This window comes from Indicator indicator, chromosome 13 (assembly GCF_027791375.1).
Source record: "Indicator indicator isolate 239-I01 chromosome 13, UM_Iind_1.1, whole genome shotgun sequence".
NCBI classification, from domain to species: Eukaryota; Metazoa; Chordata; class Aves; order Piciformes; family Indicatoridae; genus Indicator; species Indicator indicator.
Genome location: NC_072022.1, coordinates 17,418,901 through 17,440,248, shown reverse-complemented (window position 1 = coordinate 17,440,248; position 21,348 = coordinate 17,418,901). Strand labels below are relative to the sequence as shown.

General features: G+C 48.7%; 1 protein-coding gene across 2 annotated transcripts; it reads right to left on the bottom strand.

Moving 5' to 3' along the window:
* Positions 1-315: 315 nt before the first annotated feature.
* On the bottom strand, positions 316-20,662 carry STK25 (serine/threonine kinase 25). 2 transcript variants are annotated; one of them, XM_054385898.1, is made up of 11 exons: positions 20,633-20,662; positions 13,811-14,041; positions 12,232-12,288; positions 10,729-10,837; positions 10,008-10,165; positions 9,584-9,769; positions 8,159-8,304; positions 6,047-6,161; positions 5,681-5,752; positions 1,810-1,946; positions 316-483 (listed from the first exon to the last, which is right to left on the bottom strand). In XM_054385898.1, exons 1-11 carry the CDS (start codon positions 20,660-20,662, stop codon positions 444-446), a joined length of 1,281 nt encoding a protein of 426 aa, XP_054241873.1. In that variant the 3' UTR covers positions 316-443. The 2 variants fall into 2 exon arrangements, with proteins under 2 accessions (XP_054241873.1, XP_054241874.1); XM_054385899.1 differs by lacking the exon at positions 13,811-14,041.
* Between the last annotated feature and the right edge of the window lie 686 nt (positions 20,663-21,348).

Here is a 21,348-nt window from a genome sequence, read left to right as displayed (position 1 = left end):
CACCTGTACTCACACATCACCACTCACAATCACTTCTTCAGGAAGGGCAGGAAGCTAACCCCACCAGACTCCTTTGAAACTTGGTGGAAGAGAATCTCTCTCTTTTCCAGCAGCCAGGCATTTACCAGTAACTAGCTGTGAATCAAACCAAGCCAAAACAGATACATCCATAGGGAAACAATTAAAAACTGCATTGATTACATTGTAAAAACAATTAGACCACCCATCTCAGGTGCTGCAAAAGGTCCCAAGTGTACTTGCATTGCAAACCCCACCCTGGGTTATCATGGGAAGAGGTGTAACATGAAGGCTCTGAAATGTCCTGGAGTCCATAACACAACGTACATCCAACAGCAGACGGTGGTCTGGATTAGAGATGGAGTTTATGAAGCTGGAAAAAAAAAATCCTTCCCCTCTTAGGAGAGCAGCAGGGACTGTGGGTGTCAGCGGGCAGAGGTCAGGTGGTTCCGGCTGTGTGAGAACCTGCAAGAAAGAAGAGGTTGGGGAAATGGTCAAACAGTCACTGCTGGCTGCTGCAAGCACTGCCTCAGCCTGCCTGCAGATCATAGACTCACAGACCTTAAAGATCATCTAGTTCCAACCCCACCCTCACTTGGGTGGGGACACCTTCCACTAGCCCAGGCTGCTCAAGGTCCCATCCAGCCTGGCCTCAAACACCTCCAGGGAGGTGGCATCCATCACCTCCCTGGGCAACCTGTTCCAGCGTCTCGCCAACTTCACTGTAAGGAATTTCTGCATAATCTCCAGTCTAAATCTCTCTTCTTCCAGATCAAAGCCACTGTCCCTTGTTCTGTCACTACAAGCCTTGTTAAAAAGTCCCTCTCCAGCTTCCCTGTAGCCAGTCCCCTTCAGGTACTGGAAGGCTGCTTTAAGGTCTCCCTGCAGCCTTCTTTTCTCCAGGCTGAACAGCCCCAACTCTCCAGCCTGTCCCTATGGGGGAGGTGCTCCAGCTCTTTGATCATCTTTGGGAGGAGGCCCCACTCTAAGAGTTCATGTTGTGCTGGGGGCACCAGAACTGGATGCAGCACTCCAGGTGGGGTCAGAAACGAAAAGGTAAGATGAAAAGGTAAATTCTGGCTGTTGCTTGTTCCCACTCCATTTGCAACTGACAGTTCCTATTTCTGTTCACTTTCTACTCCAGAAGTGATCCCAAGGACATTTGGTACAGTCCTTAGTACCTGGGTAATGTGACTGGCAGGACATAATGCATGTGAGATACAGATGCAGAGAGAGAGAGAGATGAAAGATAGGACAGTGATGGGATCAGAGGAAATGGCCTCAAGTTGTGCCAGGGGAGGTTTAGGTTGGAGACTTCTAAGGAAAGTTTCTTTGCTGCAAGAGTGGTCAGGCTTTGAACAGGCTGCCCAGGAAGCTGGTGCAGTCACCATCCCTGGAGGTGTTCAAGAAGCTGTAGATGTAGAACTTCAGGATATAGCTTAGTGGTTGTGGTAGTTGGGCTACAGTTGGACTCAATGAGCTGAAAGGTATTTTCCAACCTTAATGATTCTATGAAGGTGAAAAGCAGCATCCTTCTCTGCTCTGCAACACTCATCTACTGTACAGAAACCTGTGCAGTGTCAGAGAGGATGTCTGAGGCAGCAAGAACTGCTTCTGTAAAATGAAACCACTTAGAAGAAGTGACTTAAGGACAATTAGGTCAGCTGTCATCAGGAGTCACGTCTGGGGTGTCTTGACTACTCAGCACTAACTTCACCATAGCTATGGAGTATGACAACAGTTGGGGTCACTGGCAGCTCTGCCCTAGTTCACCCTCTGGAGGGCACTCACCTCTGTACCCGCTCCACCATGTGTGCTATCAGTTTGTCAGAGATGCCTGGGCAGGACTCCTCAGCCAGGCTAAAGGCGTTCTCTAGCTCCTCCATGGCTCCCACGTTGCCTCCAGTCTGCTTGTGCTTATCTTTAAGCTGGAACAGTGAAGAAGAAACAGACTGTTAGTTCCTTATCTCCCTGCAGGAAGCACTGGCCAAGCAGCACAGTACAGACATGAAGCCCTTTTCCCTTTTAGCACCACTCCACAAAGTTGCAGGAGGGAACCCACATCCTTCTTGGGCTCTTCCTGTAGGTCTTGAATACTGCAAGTCCAGTGTCTGGAGTTCAGACTTTCCACCACGTACTAATATCAGCTGAGGTCCTTAGCAAACAGGCCCTGATGTACATCTAAATTACATGATATTAGAAATGCAGCAACAGCCCTAAAAACACAGAGGTAGGGACAAAACCAAGACTCCAGCTGTCACTGACCCAGGACAGTCACCTTTGCTGTGCTAGTGACAGCTTAGCACCCAGACACACACACAAAGGCTTGCAGACAGGTAGGGCAGGAAATAGCCTAACACCAGGAGGTACTCACCACCACTTTTAATGACCACAAAGAATCTGAATTGCTTCTAGTGACTGAAAGGCTGAGGAAGACTCCTGCCACACTACAGACCTAGCTCCAACACTCTTCCCCAAGAGACAGCTTTCCTCGGGGGGACAGGGGAATGAAGCCCATGCACCAAAACCTCCATGTGCAGCACCTGACATGGGTGAAAACTGACCTGTTGGAGAGCAGTGTAGGGGAAAGGGACCTGGGGGTCCTGGTGGACAGAAGGATGAACATGAGCCAGCAATGTGCCTTTGTGGCCAAGAAGGCAAATTCCATCTTGGGGTGTATTAGAAGGGCGTAGTTAGTAGGTGAGAGAAGTTCTCCTCCCCCTCTACTCTACCCTACTTGAAGACACATCTGGAATATTGTGTCCAGTTCTGGGCCCCTCAGTTCAAGAAAGGCCTCAGGGAACGCTTGGAAGAGACCAGTGCAGATCCACAAAAGTGCTGAAGGGAGTGGAACATCTCCCTGCTGAGGAAAGGCTGAGGGAGCTGGAGCTCTTGAGCCTGGAGGAGACTGAGGGGTGACCTCATGCATGTGTATAAAGATGTGCAGGGCAGTGTTGGGAGGACAGGGCCAGGCTCTGCTCAGTGATGTTCAGTGACAGGACAAGGGGCAATGTGTGCAACCTGGAGCAGAGGAGGTTTCACAGGAACATAAGAAAATTTTTTCACCGTGAGGGTGACAGAGCCCTGGAGCAGGCTGCCCAGAGGTTGTGGAATCTCCTTCTCTGGAGACATTCAAAACCTGCCTGGATGCATTCCTGTGTGACCTGCCCTAGGTGATCCTGCTCTGGCAGGGGGGGTGGACTTGACCTTCAAGGTTCCTTCCAACCTCTAACATTCTGTGATTCTATCTATCATGTTTAGCCCTCTCCAACGAGGCCTCACCACCTTGCTTGCACCTGGTTCCAGTTGCTAATTTGAACCAGCTAAGCCTCTGCCTTTAAGGAACTCCTGACAGTTCAGGATGCTGAGCCTGTGTCATTGGAAAACCCACCATCACATCCTCTGTAGCATCTCCCTACCTCCTTCACATGAGCAGCTCATGCATCACATCATGATGCAACCAGCTGAACAAAACCCAAACTCTTTTGTTGCACAAGCATGCCTGCCAGCCAACCACTGTCCAGTCCAATTAAGCTCCCTTTAGGCTATGCTGATTAAAGAGCTTTACATAAGCCTCATAGCTCTTTGCCTGCAATTCTGGGATCAGCCTTTCCTATCGTTGGAGCTCACCTCTTCTCCATGGCCCAGAAAGCAGGACAATGTGAACACGAATTCCCAGCCCCAGGCAGCCCTGTACTCCAAGGCCCCTGCTGGAAACAAGCTGTTCCCAGCCAGAAAGAGCTGCTGCCTCTGCAGCGGAGTCATTGCTCACCAGCACAAAGCCTCAGCTGGGGAAGCAACTCCTGCATGCCTCTGCTCCTTCAGAAATGGCAGGGGGCACAGAGGGCAATTCAATTACACATCAAGGATACAGATTTCTTAAGCCAAAAATAGTAGTGATGCTAAAGCCAAGGATCTGATTTGACTCAACATCTACCTGATCAAGGACTGCCCTCCTGAAGCGAAGCCTTTGATGCCAAGTCACTGACCTGCACTTTGGCCAGCAGCCTGTGATGTGAGCAGCCTGTGATGTGAGCAGCCTGTGATGTGAGCAGCCTGTCCTATCCTGTCACTTTCCACTGCAGAAGAGTTTTCTGGAGGTCAGCAGGGCCTTAGAGAACTGTACTGCACAAAGCCTTATAGGCTGGCTTTTATTGACTGCTTGGAGCTCCTTTCCTCCCTGCCCTAGACAGGCTTCCAGATGTGCAGCTGCCCACACCTGTGTTATGTCACCTGTGTTATACCCCCATCAGGGGTCATTTTCAACATTAACACCTAGCAATACAGATGCAGGGAGGGCACATTAAAAGAGTATCAGCAGCATCACCTCTTCCCATAGAAGAGCTAATCAAACCCTAGCAGGTCTAAGAGGCAGCAGTGAGGAGGAGAAAGTCTGCCCTTGGTAGGAAACTAGAGCCAAAACAAACCAGCAGTGAAGATTTCCTACTTGGAGCCTTGGAGATATGTTTGGTTCCAAACCTTCCTGCACACAAAAGCCAGGTTATTTCAAAGACCGCCCAGAACCTTCCCTGCACATGATTTTGCTAGGTGGGACCATCAGAGAAGTCTAAGCAAAGGAAAGGGGGATCAGCAAATCTGGGGCAAGGGAGTCAAGCCAGCAGAAAGGCAAGGTCCAAGAAGCTGTTTCCTGCCTGGAACTGGTGCAGCAAGGTTGGCGAGGAGGAACACAAAGAGGCAATCATTGGTTTGGAAAACCCAGAGCACCTGCTCCCCTAGAAAGCTCTTAAACAGAAAGGACTGAGAAGCAGATGCCAGTGATGATGCTGCACAAACAAAGGGCCTGCATCAGAAACCAGCATTATTGTCATCTGGTCTTATCTCATAAGTCTAGGCCTACAAGCTCCAGACCATCTGCCTGATGCTCTGACCTGTGGAAGTCAAGCCCAGTGAAGTACAGAAGAGGCCAGTTAGCTAAACTCTCAATTCCCAGACTTGTGCTGGTTTAACACCTGGTTTTCAGAATGCCCTCAGCCTACAACTCCTTGAAAGAAGGTTGGAGGAGGTGGGGCTCAGTCTCTTCTCACATGCAACAAGTGACAGGAAAGAGGAAACGGCCTCAGGTTGTGCCAGAGGAGAGTCAGTTTGCATATTAGGAAAAATTTCTTCACAAAAAGGGTTCTCAGGCACTGGAACAGGCTGCCCAGGGAGGTGCTGGAGTCCCTGTCCCTGGAGGAGTCTAAAAGCCACGTGGTTGTGGTGCTGAGGCACATGGTTTAGTGGCAGTGGCTTAGCAGGAGGGGTGGGATTGTGAGCTCTAGGTGAGTGACTGGACTTGATGAGCTCAAAAGTCTCTTCCAACCTCGAGGCTTTTGTGATTCTGTGACATCAGAGTCCAGAGTTGCCTAGGTCTTAGCAAGCCTGAGATGCAGCCAGAAAGAGGCACTCCTCTACCTTTTCCTCACTAGAAGACACCACAGTAATAGGAACACAAATATATGGGAGGGGACACTCCAGGGACATGTTGACTTTCCTAGCATACAGCACAGACCTGTAAACAGGGGCACACATGCTTCAGAGTCCCATAACCCTACTAGGTACTTCACTGCACCTCCTCCCTTCTCAAGCTCCTTCCCATCTACTTATCCATGTCAGGCATCTCTTCATCTCCAGTCACCTGAGGCACCAAGAAAGTTCTACTCACCTCCCCAAAAACTGGGTGAACAAGTGTGGAGAGACACTGTGACCGTGGTTGCCTCTTGATGGGCTCAGTAGGCTGGAAAGCAACAGAAAAAGAAGTTTCAAGCACAGGCAAAGGCTCCCAGGGCACACAAACTACTAATCCTTTGGTGAACTCACAGCACTTCCCCAGCAGTCCCCTCACCAGGTCTCAAAAATCCACAGGCTGAAGTACCCTGACAATGTGGAAGGGGCAACTCTGGGATGCTAGCCCTTGATACCAGACTAAAGTGAGCTTCAGACAGAACACAAGTGACTGGCAGCTTCCCCAAGACCCTCAAAATCTTGTATTAGCTCAGCCCACTTCTGAAAGAGCAGACAGCAAACAGACCTTCTGTGAACCATGAAGAGCCATTCCTTTGTGCAGCTTGCTCAAGGAGTTGGGGCGAATAGTTGGTGGGAATGTCCAGATTGGACCCTGGTCTCCATCCTCTGTGTCTCCGTCACTGCAAATGAAAAGGGGGAGGTCAAGACAAAGCCTCAGCTCCACACACTCAGTGTTTTAGCCATGCATTGCCACAGTCACAAGCTCTCCCCAACCTGATGGTCCTTATCACCACAGGGCTCCAGGCCATCTCCCTATCCCAGAAAAATATCCTGAAGAGAAACCACTCCAGTTTCTACTACCCATGTAGAGTACCACAGAGACCTGAACCAAGTACTACAATATGTTCCCAAATCACAGAATGTATCTGGTTGGAAGAGACCTCCAAGGTCATCCAGGCCAACCTCTGACACAGCACTGAACCTCTGACACAACACAAAACCATGTCCCTAAGCACCAGGTCCACATGTCCTTAAATGTCTCCATGGTGACTTGACCTCTGCCCTGGGCAGACCATTCCAATGTTTGAGAACCCTTTCAGTGAAGAAATATTTCCTAATAATGTTCCCAGCCTAAACCTCCCCTGGCATAGCTTGCATCCATGTCCTTGTTGCTTGCCACCAAGGAGAAGAGGCTGGTCCCCTCCTTGCTCCAACCTCCCTTCAGGTAGTTTAGAGAGCAATGAGGTCTCCTATCAGCCTCCTCTTCTCCAGACTGAACAACCCCAGCTCCCTCAGATGCTCCTTGTAGGTGATGTGCTCCAGGCCCCTCATAAGCCTCGTTGTCCTTCTCTGGACACACTCCAGCCCCTCAATGTTCTTCCTGTAGTAAGGGGCCCAGAACTAACACAATACTCCAGGTGTGGCCTCACCAGTGTTGAGCACAGGAGGATGATCACCTCCCTGTTCCTGCTGGCCACAGTGTCTCTAATACAAGCCAGGATGCCATTGGCTTTCTTGGCCACCTGGGCACACTGCTGACTCATCAACCAATAGCCCCAGGTCCCTCTCCAGGTTGCAGCCTTGCAGCCACACATCCCCAAGTCTGCAGCTTACCATGGGGATGTTCTGAGCCAGGGACAGGACCTGGCACTTGGCCTTGTTGAACTTCCTACAATTAGCCTTGGCCCATGGGTTTAACCTGTCCAGATCCTGCTGGAAAGCTTCCCTACCCAGCTTGGTGAGGGTGCACTCACCCCTCACCCAGATCACTGATAAAGACAGTGAAGAGGAATGCAGGCCCCAGTGTCAAACCCTGGGGGACCCCATCAGTGACTGGGCTCCAGCCAGATTCAGCCCCATTCACCACCACTCTTTGGGCCCAGCCAGCCAGTTTTTTATCCAGTGCAGAGTGCACTTATCCAAGCCTTGTGCCCCTTCCTCATCCACTGTGCAGATCACCTTGCTGTAGATCAGTTGGTCAGGCAGGACCTGCCTTTCATAGCCCCATGATGACTGGGCCTGATCACCTGGCTATCCTGTGTATGCCACATGAAGGCACTCAGGATGACCTGCTCCAAACCCTTCTCTGGCACCGAGGTCAGACTGTCACCACAACCACCCCTGTGCTCTAGCCAGCCTGGAGACACTTCCATGTGCTAGTTAAAAGTTATGAGAGTTCCAAGACAATCCAAGCTCACACTTTGAGGGGACAGGTTTAGATAGTGGCAAGCCAACTTCTCAGAGTCATTGGTTGAGTCCCCACCACTACAGGTGAAGAGAAGAAGTCTCATTACCCTCCACAGCAGCAGCAAAGCTCTCTTCCCATGAAAGGCACACACAGCTCCTCAAGCCTGCAGCTCCTGCAGTTAAAACTGAAGGTGCATGAAACACAGGCAGCAGAGCCTTGTCCTACTGCTGCTGTACAGACTGTGGATGTTTCTTGTTAGTGCTCTGACCCCTTACACTCAGCAGAGAGGCTTCACAGGCTAAGCCTGGATTCCAGTCCCACCAAAGAGGAGCTAACAGCCCATTTCTTCAGGCTGCAGACACCTGCTCCCACCAGCTGATGCTCACAGGTCTCTCCCTGAGCTACCATAAGATCTCCAGCCCGGGTGGGGAGCCAGGCTGCCTGCAGCAGGCTCCCTCAGGCACCTCTCCACACAGAACACCTACGTACATATCAGAATCACCAGAACTGGAATCCTCTCCATGGCCCTCGGACTTCCAGCGCTTGAATCGATCGATCAGCTCCATGAGGAAGGAGGTTTTCTTGGTGTAGCGTGTGATGAACTTGTGCTTTAGCAACTCCTTAGCAGTCGGCCTCTGGAGCAAAGGAGGAAAGAATGTTACACCTCACCATCTCAAATACTCCAGTAAGGGGTTCAGTTTTGTGTCCCTCACTCCAAGGAGGACATTGAGAGGCTGGAGCAGGTGCAGAGAAGGGCAACAAAGCAGGTGAAGGGTCTGGAAGAACAGGGCTGGTGAAGAGCAGCTGAGGGAACTAGGGGGCCTGTTTAAGCCTGGAGGAGGCTGAGGGGAGACCTCATTGCTCTCTGCAACTACCTGATGGGAGGTTGGAGTCAGGTGGGGGTCAGTCTTTTCTCCCTAGTGTCAGGTGATAGAACAAGAGGAAACGGCCTGAAATGGTGCCAGGGGAGGTTTAGGTTGGATAGTAGTGTATCAGTGTGAGAGCTGAAATCCCCCCCACCAACAATAACCAGGCTAGCTCAGTCTGGAAAGCAAATGCAAGCTGTATTTACAAGCTAATCTACAATCTGTGATGAAATGCAATGGATATGTACAAATATACACAATTCACAACATTTATAAATATGTACAATCAACAGCAAAGCACAACCAAGCTCCCTCTGCTTCCCCCCAAAGGGACCTCTCTCGCAGGGGCCTCCTCCCCTCAGACCCCCCTGGCAGAAAGCAGAGAGTTAAAATCAGAGAGGCTGTTAACTTAGCTCACCAAGGTCAGTGTGTTATCTTCAGCCAGAAGAGAAGCAGCAGCAGCAGACAGTGCAGCAAGTTGCAAACTCAGACCCTGACTGCCCCAACTTTGTTTTGAGTTGTGGTTCTTAAACATTTCTATCTATCCAATGGAAGTGTTTAGAACAATCAGTATTTTGCTTTCTTATACCCAATAGTGACTTATTTACACTCTTTCGCTTTCTCTGCTTGAACTTTGAGAAGAAAAATTAAAAAGACAGTTTTAAACCATCACAAGTAGGAAAAAATTCTTTGCTGCAAGAGTGGTCAGGCACTGGAAGAGGCTGCCCAGGGAGGTGGTGGAGTCACCATCCCTGGAGGTGTCCAAGAAATGTGTGGACACGGCACTCTGGGACATGGTTAAATGGCCATGGTGGTGTTGGGTCAATGGGTCAATGATCTTAGAGGTCTTTTCCAACCAAAACAGTTCTAAGATCTCTGTACTCTAAACACACAAGTGCCCTGACTTCAATCCTTGCCAGGCTTGCCCATCTGTTATGCAAGTTCAGGACTTCTCTCCAGAAGCTTTGCACCAAAGGTCTTCCTGCTAAATAAATCTTTGCCCTCTGCAATCTGGTGCCTAAGTTCACAAGTGGGCAGCAATACTCACAAATCTAGGATCCTTATTGAGGCAGGCTTCCACAAACTCCTTGAAGGGCTTGCTGTGGTGACCCTCAAGTGTTGGAGGGTTATTTTTGGGGATCAGGAAGAGAACCCTCATAGGATGCAAGTCAGAATTTGGAGGTTCTCCCTTTGCTAGTTCAATGGCTGTAATTCCAAGGGACCAGATGTCTGCCTGAAAGAAGAGCAAGAACAGTGTCAGCAGGGCAGAGCAAGCAGCAACTCATCAACATGGAAGCATGCAGCTTCAGCACTGCCAGAGCATCGATCACATAGAATCAGATCATGTTCCATGGCCAACAGAGACCCTGAGCCATGCTTGCAATAAGCAGCACTTCCAATCGCCATCGTTCACCCTTGCATCATCTCATCTACAGCAGCACCAAGTAGCAATCCTCCTGCTCCCAGCTGACCTTGAAGTCATAAGCAGACTGTTTGATGACCTCTGGTGCCATCCAGAAAGGAGTCCCAACAAAAGTGTTCCTCTTGATTTGTGTGTCTGTCAACTGCCCAGCCACACCAAAGTCAGCCAGTTTCACATCTCCTTGTTCTGAAAGCAGCACGTTGGCAGCTGTTCACACACAAAAAGAAGCATTAGGTCCACTGGCTTCTGAATCACCTCCAGCCCACACAGAACTGAATACTGACAATGGACCAGATGTCTGCCTGAAAGAAGAGCTCCTGAAAACCCAGCAGGGTAAAGAGCAGATCCTTCCAAAGAGGTCACGAGTCCTGCTCATGTACTGCTTTCCAATCACTCAGCTTAAGACACTGACACTGCTCAGCTTTTGGGATAGGGATTTTTTTTTTTTTTGTAGGACTTGTTTTTGTGGGACTTTTCACTCTGAGACACAACTGAGAATCAGCTTATATCTGAGCATGCCTTTCATTGAGTCCCTTTTGCTTTAGCCCCCTGCCTGTCCAAACCACAAATGCCAGAGAACATCTACAGATCTTCACCCTAGAGACATGAAAAGCATGAGTTGCAATAAAATGACAAAGATCAGGTTCTGAAACAAGCAATCCAACAGGAAACAGTCTTGGAAACCTCTCAGATCACTGCTGTACAATGCTTCCAAACCTTATGTTAGCAACATCCCTCACAAGAAAGAAAGTTGAGCTCTCCACTCTTACCTTTGATATCCCTGTGGATCTTCCTCTCAGAGTGCAGATAATCCAAACCCTTTAGGATTTCTCTCAGGATAGTAGCTATGTAAGTCTCCTCCAGGGGTCCTGGCTTCAGCTGATAAAAGGCAGAAAGATGACTTAAAAGAGGGCAACTGATGCTTTGGGTTTTCCAGCCTCTCAGTTTAATACTTGGAAACTTGGCCAAACAAGTCATACTCAGCAGGAAGCACCTACTGCATGCCTGGACTTTACTTCTAGAAACAGTCCATGGAAAATCTTTGGGGGATTTTCTGTTGGTTTGTTAAAGGTTTCCCAGATAACAGCAGGATGCTCATCTCTTGCTTTGGCCTGGAAATACACTGGTGAACATCTTAACAGTTTCTCTTGTCCAAGTCTCTCTGCTAGCATGCAAGAATCCAATACTTGAAGGCGGTCTACAAGAAAGCTGGGAAGGGACTTTTTACAAGGGCTGGTAATAAGAGGAGGAGGGGGAATGGATTGAAGCTGGACAAGGAGAGATTTAGACTGGAGATTAGGAAGAAATTATTTTCAGTGCGGGTGGTGAGACACTGGAATAGGCTGCCCAGGGAGGTTGTGGATGCCCCCTCCCTGGAGGTGTTCAAGGCCAGGTTGGATGAAGCCTTGAGCAAGCTGGTCTAGTGGGAGGTATCCCTGCCCATGGCAGAGCAGTTGGAACTAGATGACCTTTAAGGTCCCTTCCAACCCAACCCATTCTATGAATTACAGCTACCACAATGGCCCAGAGACAGCTTCTACCCTCTGGCTGCAGAGTATTGTATCAAAGCTCTTCTCCTTTCCATCAGTTCTCCTCTAATAAATTCTGCCTTCTCAGTGCAATAATTTAGGTTCTGACACTAAGGTGACTCCTGCTAATAACAGGCTCCCCACTACATCCTTCCTCCAAGTCAGTGCAGGCTCAGCAGTTTTTACTATGTGACCACAGTTACTGCTCTGGAAAAACAGGCTGCACTGTCCTCAGGAGAAAGGAAAAATCCTGTGACAGAATACAGCACAGCAGAGTTTTGCCCACAGGTTTATTCAGTATCTGTATTCTCTTACAATCTGGGGTAAGTTCTGAAATGCCATCTGTATTACCAAACACCTGGGAGTCCTGACTGCAGACCAGGTCCCTGTTCAGCTTGGTGCCATGCAAACACTGAAGAATCCCATGAACTCTTATTAGGTGAAGTATGGATTCCCACTGCTCAAAACCAACTGGCTGCTGTCGTGTTTCAGTTCACAGGCTCTTCCCATTGTAATGCAGCAGAGCATGCTGGAGAACACTGCTTTGACAGTTAAGCTCTGGGCAAACATCTCCTTTGTCCTGGGATATGCAAAACCAGCATGTCTGGCCTGCCCTGCCTGCCCTTCAGGCACAAGGCTGTCAAAAAGATGGCACATGGCAAGTGAGTGTCTGCCTTGTGGACATTTCACAAACCAAGGCTCCAGCCAATGTTTTTGATTGTCCACAGATTACCATGCACTTACCAAATCCAGGGCTGAACCTCCTCCTAGGTACTCCATGATTATCCACAGTTTAGTGCCCTGCAAACCAGAGCACAAATGAAGAGCAAAGCCAGTAACAACAGCAGGCAGAAACATGAAACAGCCCAGGGGCAGCAAGACATGAGCAGACCTGCACACAACCCAAGAGATGCTGCACACCACAGCTCTCGGGGGCTCAAGGAAGGAGCTCTCAGCTCTCTTTACAAGCCCCTGGAAGGAGGCTGGAGTCAGGTGGGGGTTGGTTTCCTCTCCCTAGTATCAGGTGATAGAACAAGACAAAATGGCCTCAAATTATACCAGGGAAGGTTTAGGTTGGATAGTAGGAAAAACTTCTTTCCTGCAAGAGTGGTCAGGCACTGGAAGAGGCTGCCCAGGGAGGTGGTGGAGTCACCGTTCCTGGAGGTGTTCAAGAAACGTGTGACATAGCCCTTAGGGACATGGGTTAGTGGCCATGGTGGTGTTGAGTTGATGGCTGGACTTGGTCTTTTTCCAACAAAAACAGTTCTGTGATTCTATGATTCCTCCTCTCCTGCTGATATGGCATCATAGAGGTGGACCTGCCCTCAGCACACTTCTTTCTCTTGGTCTGCAGTTCTGTCAGAGAGCTTAGTGCCCTTCTAGGCACCAGACTGCACAGCCCACAGGGGTGAGCACAGCCTAGGTAGGGTTGGAGCCAATTAACAGATCTACCACATCTCCCTCTTCACAAGAACAGGGAAGCTTTGCAGCCTTTGAGCTCATTAACAAGACTTTCAGCTCGAAGGCTACAGTTAGGAAAATGCTCTCTTACTCCTCAGAAACAGGATCTCCAGACTAAGGTTCATGGAGTTCTGATAGGAGATAAGCAGCAGATCCACAAAACTACAGCTTGCTTGGTGTTCTCAGAAAAAAGCTGAGAAAATGCATTGTAGCCTTTGGAAAATATGTAGGGAATAACTGGGATCCAAAGAGCCCAGGAATTGTTAGCTAGAGATCCAGTGCTACATTACACTTCCAGCAGCCAGCATGCAGAGGCCACTTCTGGTTACCACTCCTAGTAGTTTCCACTGGGGATCCCTCACCCTGTTCTCAATGCAAGCAGTATCAGCACTCCCTCAAAGACTCTGTTTCTGTTCTTTTCACCATTTTGGATGAAATGATGATCACAAGAGCACAAACTACAGCTTGAAAACTCATTTCCAGAGGCATAAAGGCCTCAGTGGTGGCTATCCTAAAACTACGGTATTTTGGCAAAGTATTGCACAAACTCCTTTTCCAGAGGAGTCAATCTGGGTAGAGGTTTGCCTCTTCAACAGATTTCATCTCCAGTGAAGTGCCCTGCTCTTCGGACCACAATGTAGCCCACACTTGATTTTCATGTGCTTTGCACATGCCTTAAAGCACAGCCTTCTGTGAAGACCAGATGAATGCAGTGAGCAGCACCACTGCTACTCCTGCTGCCACGCTGACATTCAGAGAATGGAGACCTTTCAGTGTCACCACCAGCTGCAGCACCCGCAGCAGAGCCGAGCCCCCTCCCAAACCGCTGGCCAGAGGATTGCCCTCCCTGGCTGCGTCTTACCTTCAAGTAGGAGCCATAGTACCGGGTGATGTAGGGACTATCACACTGGCTGAGCACTGTAATCTCCTGCTGAATGTCCTCAATTTCATCCTCAGCCTCTTCCAGATCAATGATCTTGATAGCAACCACCTCCTTGGTGCGGTTGTCGATCCCTTTGTACACTTCACCGAACGACCCTTTGCCGATCCGCTCCAGCTTGGTGAACAGCTCCTCGGGATCCACCCTGGAGTGCTAAACCAGAAAGCAGGGATGGGAAAAGTCCATGAAGTTCCAGAGCAGCCTGCAGAGCACCATGCATACTGATACAGCTCATCTCCCTACCTCTGCACCTACTGTGGTGTGTAATGTACCTGTAACTCACATATCCTAAGAGGGCTCCACATGGTGAGAAATTTAACACAGAACATATCCAAGGTGAGAAGAGATGAAAAAACCTTTAAGGTTTCTGAGCTAAAGAAGTTCTGCAGGCTGTAGTGAGAGAGGAAGGGGAGAGAAGCCCAGGAAGAGAGTGTCAACAAGTATCTCTATAGAAAAGTGTCAGCTTCTTTGGGACAGGACTGCTCAACTGCAGGCACTATGCTGGTGCCAAAGCAGAGCAAGCACTTGTCCACACTTCAATAAAAACAAAAACAATCAAACAGCTGCCAAGGTGCACCAGAACCAACCTTCTTTTAAAGATCCAGGTGAGAAAATGGGCACAAGCAAGAGGCCATAGTAAGATCACAATGATGTTTCCCCAGTCTGCCTTCCTGGACTCAAAAGAGATGAATGATTTGCAAGATTTGTACCCTTCCCTGCATGTTTGGAGGGTGAGATACTCCAATAATACAATTAGCATCTGACATTAGCCATCTTCTCTGCTGCAGTCTGATTTCCAGGCAACAAGCAGCCCAGCTCTTCTCAGAGGGAGCCTCACATCTTGTGGAAGGTCAGCAGCAAGGAGGCCAGACACCTGCCTGTCCCAAAAGAGACAGGAGAGCTGAATGGACATTCCACCTGCAGGCCTGCTTTTCTGGAACAGCCTCTCCTCTGGCTGGCATGTCTGGGTACAGAAGCAAACAGCATTTCCCTCCTTAGATAAGCACATCAAGGGAAGCTACTGACAAGGCCACCTAAGAAATACTGACCCTTTAACAGCAGCTTCAAAGTCAACTCTTTATTAACATGAGTATGAATGAGAAAGGGTAGAAATTAGAATCTTCTGAGCAGGAGGTCCTGCTCTGCTTCATGTTAATAATAGGCTCTCTGTAATTAGTTTTTCTGCTGTTTAAAAAAAACCCACAACACCACAAGTCTAGTTTAAAATAAAAATCTGGAAAATATGGTCTGACTTCCAGGAAGCAGCCAAGCCATTACAGTGAGTTTTCCACACCCAGAACTCCTCAGTCTCACCTCCAACACGTCACCCAGAGGAACCACTCCCTTGCAAAAGCCTTGAGCTGGCAGAGATTTTATCTCTGAACAGGGCAGCTCCGTTTTTCCATCCAGGTTCTAGCAGCAAGCCACCACTGAGCAGCCCTAGGCACTGCTTAATGATTAACCAGCCAGTCATTACAAGTTGTTTGCCTTCTGTGCCCAGTGCATCACTACATGGAGTGAGCCAGGCCCAGAGAGAGCTTTCCAGTCAGCTCACTCTGCAGGACCTCCACAGGCATTCCAGCCCAGGACACAGAAAGACAACCAAACATCCTTGTGCATCCCATGGTAACACCCAAGCAGGCTGTACTCTGAACAAATGCACTGGAAACAGACTGGAGGGGAGATGCAGAGATAAAAGTCTAAGAAAGCGACTGAGGTCCTGGAGGGTGTCCAGAGAAGAGCAACGATGCTGGTGAAGGGTCTGGAGAACAGGTCTGGTGAGGAGCAGCTGAGGGAACTGGGTCTTTAGTCCAGAGGAGAGGATGCTGAGGGGAGACTTCATTGCTTTTTCTACAACACCCTGATAGCAGGCTGGAGTGAGGCCAGTGTTGGTCCCTTCTCCCAAGTAACTAGTGACAGGATGAGAGGAAATTGGCCTAAGTGGTGCCAGGGGAGGCTTAGGTTGGATATTAGGAACCATTTCTTTCCTGCAAGAGTGGTCAGGCACTGGAATAGAATGCCCAGGAAGGTGGTAGGGACACCATCCCTGGAAGTGTTCAAGAAGCTGTAGATGTTATGCTTCAGGATATAGTTTAGTGGGCATGGTAGCTGGGTTATGGTTGGATTCAATGATCTTAAAGGTCTTTTCCAACCTTAATGATTCTATGAAAGGAACTGGGATTATATAACAGGGAAGAGGATTTGAACTTGAGAAATTCCAGGAGACAACATGAGGGTGACTACTGCAGCACAGGAAGAACAGTCTGGCTAGTCCAGACTCATGAGAGGTCAGGAGCAGTTTCTGCCTCTTGATCAACTTACAGGAAGTGGCAGTAAAATGGCCTAGAGGTCACAGTCACCTACTGCACTGCAAAAGTGGCACTCACCACATCAGCCACTCCCACACATCAGGGAGAAGGATCAGACAGAGGATCATCTCCTAGAAGCACCTGGCTCAGCTGGTCAAGGAAGCACCATCCACATGAATCCTGCAGGGAAGCAATTCTTCAAGGAAACCTTCATCCCCTCCCATGCAGGTTTTTTTCCAAGAGAAAGGAAATATCAAGGTGGAAGTTCCTGGTCCCCTTGTCAGTCTGGCACGGCACCTCAGAGGATCAGGACTGATTCTTCAAGAACAGGACAAGAGGACAGCCCCTGCTACTGTGGGCACCTTTTGGGACAGTCACCAGTTTATGTATTGGGCTCTGTGATCACAGACAGCTTTGTAAATGACCTTCTATACTTTATTTTTTGTGGAACAAAGCAGTTCAGGCAGGGGTGGTGAAGGAGACAAACCTTCCTGACAAGCCCAAGGGCCTCAGGAAAATGATACAATTCTGACAGGCAGAAGAGACAGGCCCACCACATCAGGTTGGAACAGGGAGCTTTGTTTGAGGTACCGGATTTACTTTTCCAGTACCTGTTACTTCAAAATTGATCTGGAAATGCTTCAGAGCTCTTGGGTGACAGGCCTAGATATGACTCTATGGAGGGCCTGAGGGTGTGCATCCATTGACAAGAGTGGCAAAACTCACACAAGTCATACCAGCAACAGCCAGAACCTAGTGAGCAAGTATGGTTCAAAGTGGTAAAGAGTTATTTCAGCCATGCTTGCAGCCTCCTGAATACCTGCTGCTGGACCAGAGTCTGCTAACTAATCTCTTCACTTTCTGGAAACAGGGAAGGAGAAACAGGCCCATCCTCCATTCAAGCAGGTCAACACCTGCCCAGTGGAACACCTTGTGAATTACCACTGTGGACACCACAGAAGACATTGCCAGGTGGCATTTTTGTGGATGCAACTCTGAAATCTAAGATAAAATTTTGCTAGTCCACAGGACAACTGCTCAAAAGCTCTATCCATTAAATAAGCTCCTGCTAGAGCTGCTACATTTGGGTTAGTGGGCAAATGTTTAGATGGATGGCCACACAATCCTCAGCAATCACCAGACAGCAGAACAAAGGCAGTTGTGGCAGGCATGGTAAGCTATGCAAGAGCAGTGCTCTGTCAGAAGAGAAGCACACTGACACACACTGGGGGCTCAAACTGGGGGGACAGGAGAAGAGATGAACAAATTTTGTGTAGCCCCACTCTCCCCTACACCAACACATTGGCACCTGCAGAGCACTGCAATGAGGGTGCAAACATGAGCTGTCCCTTTCTGCATAACTGATCTTAGTACCAGTCTTGTCAGAGAATCACCCTGGCTGCAAATCCCTGATCTGGAATTGCACAGCTCCAAACACACCTGAAAAGCTTCACTTGTTGAAAGTTAACAGAATCAGGATGAAATGCTTCACACCTGCATGAATGAACACAAATAACCCAAAGAAGCTTGTTAGAACCTGTTCACTTTGCAACTGTTCAGCAGCTTGGGATATCTTAATTTTCTTCCACATTCATGGAATCCAGCAGGGCTACAAAACAGAGCTCCAGGCCAGCATCTGAAGAGCTGACTGGTTGTTGCTCCTTGTTCTGCTACATTGATAAACCTTTTCTGGAGCAAAAAGCCTTATGCTGTTTCTCCCCACTGAAGGAGACACTAGAGATGGCTCAGTCAGGCATGAGCAGGCTTTTAGAGAACACACAAAGCACTATCTTGGTTGTACAAGCAGGAAAGGGTGGGAAGCATGAGAGGGATGGGGACAATCTACTAGTAATGTGCTCCACTTCTGCCCTCTAGGATCTAAACTCACAGCACAGGAAAGAAAGATGCTTTTTCATGACAGGTGTGGGGATATTTGCCATCATGACTGATGATGCCATGTTTTAAAACAGAGCAACTCACTGCAAACATCAGGAATTAAGAACTGCAGTGTGCTATGAGGCAAGCCTGACAGTGACACCAGCTGCTTCATGGGCAAAGAATGGGTGCAGCAGCTCTGCCACCTCCAGCTGCAAAGACACGACTTCCACAGCCTCTGAGAGGAGACTAGAGAAGGGCTTATCCTGATTTCAAAGCTACTACCTGGAAATACAAGCTACATATTTGGAACAGAAGCAAGCACCCTTTGAACCTGCTCGAGCTCTTCTCTCTGGGCTGTATCTGGCTGGATCTCACCCTCAAGAGAGTCACATTCAGCATTGTGAGCATCTGCATCCTCTGCCTGAAACACTGAGAGGTGCTCAAACTCTTTGGGAAGTGAGGGTGCATTGGTCTGGGCACATCAGGATCAGAATCACTGCTCTATATGGGAGAAGCCTGTAACAGAAAACGATTGTCAAGGCCACAGTGTTTTTAGAAGCTGAAGTTGACTATGAGCTTAGCAGTCTCCAAAGGTCTGTATGAAACTACAGCAGCATTTACTGTTACTTCTGACTAGAGCACTTTCCAACCAGACAAATAAACAAATATCATTTTCCTCTGCCAAACAGTGGGGGAGGAAGATTGTTTTAACAGACCTCAGCTACTGACCCTTTCTTCCTTCATTGCCTCCTCTCCTCCCCATCTTCCCATCCAGCACTTATCCACACTGCATGTTACACACTAACCTCTGGGCCACCAATTGTGGGCAGATACCTGCAGTGGGCTCTATGTTCTCTGGAAACATCCAAAAGCTTCCCTGGCTACACAAAAATCGTGCACAGCTCTTTTCAACTACTAAACCTGAAACAGTTTTGAACTTCTGGAGTACAGACTTAGGGCTGAGGGGCAAGAGCAAAGTTTGTGTTCAACACTTTCAAACACAACATCTAAGAATCTCACCTTGCTCCACAGATACTATTCTTTTGCTTCAAGGGAGGGACTAGCCAGAGAACTTCAACAGCTTCTAGAAATAGAGCTCAGACCAGAGTTTTACACACAGCAATGCAAATACATCACCTATCAGAAGGAGCCCCCGACAAAGACCCACTGCCCAGAAAAGGCAGGGAGCCAGCTAAAAGGAAGGAAATGGAGGTGCAGAGGTAAAGAAATCTGGGGATTTGCCTGAGGTAACCCTGTACATCAGCAACAGAACTGGGAATCAAAGATGAGACAACCCTCTGACATCCCAATCCATGTCTTGGGCTCTCAACTACAACAGTATTTCCCACCACTTCCTAAACTCTGGTGAACAGAACCTCAGGCCAATTCCAACTGCTGGTCCAGTAATCCTCAGTTGTGTATCTTACAAGGTCCCATCAAAGATTCCTGAAGAGACCTGAGGAATGGACAACACAGGCTGTTTTCCTATTCCAGGACCAGACAAAGAATCATGGGATGACAGAATGTGAGAATGCCTCACATTTGCATAATCAATTTAGAGATGAGACGAATGGAACTCCAATGGACTTCATCAGCGAATATTGTGCACTAAAAAGCTTCAGAGCAACGCTCTCTGCAGCTACAGAACTCAGCTCTCAACCCTAACCAGACAGCATCCTTTCCTACTCCTTTCATTTCTCTCTCTGTACTATGACTCACTCAGGCACACATTTGCATTTAATTCCATCCACACTTTGGGGAAACAGTTCCTGTGAAAGACAGCATGCAAACTAAGGTGCATTGCAAATCAGTACTAAATTGGAAAAGGCTAGGAGAAAGCTGCATCTCAAAGAACTAAGCTTTTAGTGTTCTAATTCTACACCCAGGAGCAGAATAGAAAAATGCCAAAGAACTCTCTGACAACATAGTTTAACACAACCTACATTAAGCATTGACATCTGCCAATAATTAAACACACCCCACAGCCAAATTCAGAAGAAGGAAGATGCAAGGAAGATGCAAGCCAGCACTACTAATGTGGTTTAGCTTTCAGTCGTAAGTCATGACATCATCCTTCCACATTCCTCTCCTGGAAACGTCATCACAACATCAGGGCTTCACCACATCCACTGATGCTGGCATTTCTCTCAGGAAAGTTCAACGTCCAGTACCTTACACACTAAGATTACAAGCACCAGTTTCCCAGGTGAGAGGAAACACTTCAGTAAGGTGTGTCTGGCACAACCTGCACTCAGCTTTTCTGCTCCCATTTCTAGACTTCCCCTCCCAAGAATACTCAAAGAGCCAACTATTCCTGTTTCCCTTAGAGGAGTAAAGTTGACCTTGAGAAAGACACCATACCAGCAAAAGAATTCCTTTTCTAGATGCCTGGCAACCTAACACTGCCAGCCCAACCACCACCACAGGATAAGATACAAACTGGTCAGCAAGAGGAGTAAGCTGAGACGTGTGTGAGGGAGATAAGGAGTGGCAAAAAACGATTTGTTTTAAACTTGTTTCAACAAGAGCTTAAAACAAGTTTTTAATTGTCACTTACCTGGCTGGCAAATTCTCTCAAATGAGCCATGCCTGTAGGATGGTCAGACATTCGCTTCTGCAAAATCAGAGAGGGCTGGGACGTCGCAGCACAGCAGGAAAGAGATGCTTTCTCATCCACTGGTCAGCTGTGACAAGCAGCAACACAACAGCTCTAACTCAAGAGCCTGGCCCACTCCCCAGAAGAGCTACCTATTCTCTCCTCAATTTGCTGCTCTCCCTGCAGCTCTTCCAAGTATTCCAGACCTTCCTTGCAAAGCCCATTTCTTAGTTCTTTACAGATGTGCCTTCCAGATGCACCAAGGAACCTCACTTTAGCAACAAACATTGACAAACCCTCAGGCACCATTTTCCCCACCCACCATCACCTCAGGATGCTCCACAGTTGCCCCTGCAGCACTATCCCCTCATCACCACTCTCAGCATCTTCCCAGCATAGCTCACAGCAATGCTCTCAAACAGTCTTCCTCCTACTGCTCCTCAGTAATCCTCTCGCTGGGGGTAGCCCTCCCTTCCCATTCTCCTCAGCACATCCACTCAGCTCGGCTCCCCAGTGCATCTCTTCCTCCTCAGGGAAGCCCAACTCGACACCATCCCCGGGCAGACCCCAACCAGTACTCTCCAGTTCTGGACCCTGTGCTCCCATCCACCCCTGCCCTGAACAGCCCCAGCCTAGCACGGCCCCTCAGCCCACAAAAGCCCCAGCCTAGCACGGCC

What these genes read in the sequence shown, in the direction of transcription:
- STK25 (XM_054385898.1), bottom strand. Translation starts at nt 20,662, where the DNA reads ATGGCTCATTTGAGAGAATTTGCCAGCCAG. An exon ending in ACTATGGCTCCTACTTGAAG is followed by an intron (nt 12,289 to 13,810) that starts GTAAGACGCAGC and finishes TCTGGTTTGCAG; the next exon opens with GGCACTAAACTGTGGATAAT. An exon ending in TCAATAAGGATCCTAGATTT is followed by an intron (nt 8,305 to 9,583) that starts GTGAGTATTGCT and finishes CCTTTGCTCCAG; the next exon opens with AGGCCGACTGCTAAGGAGTT.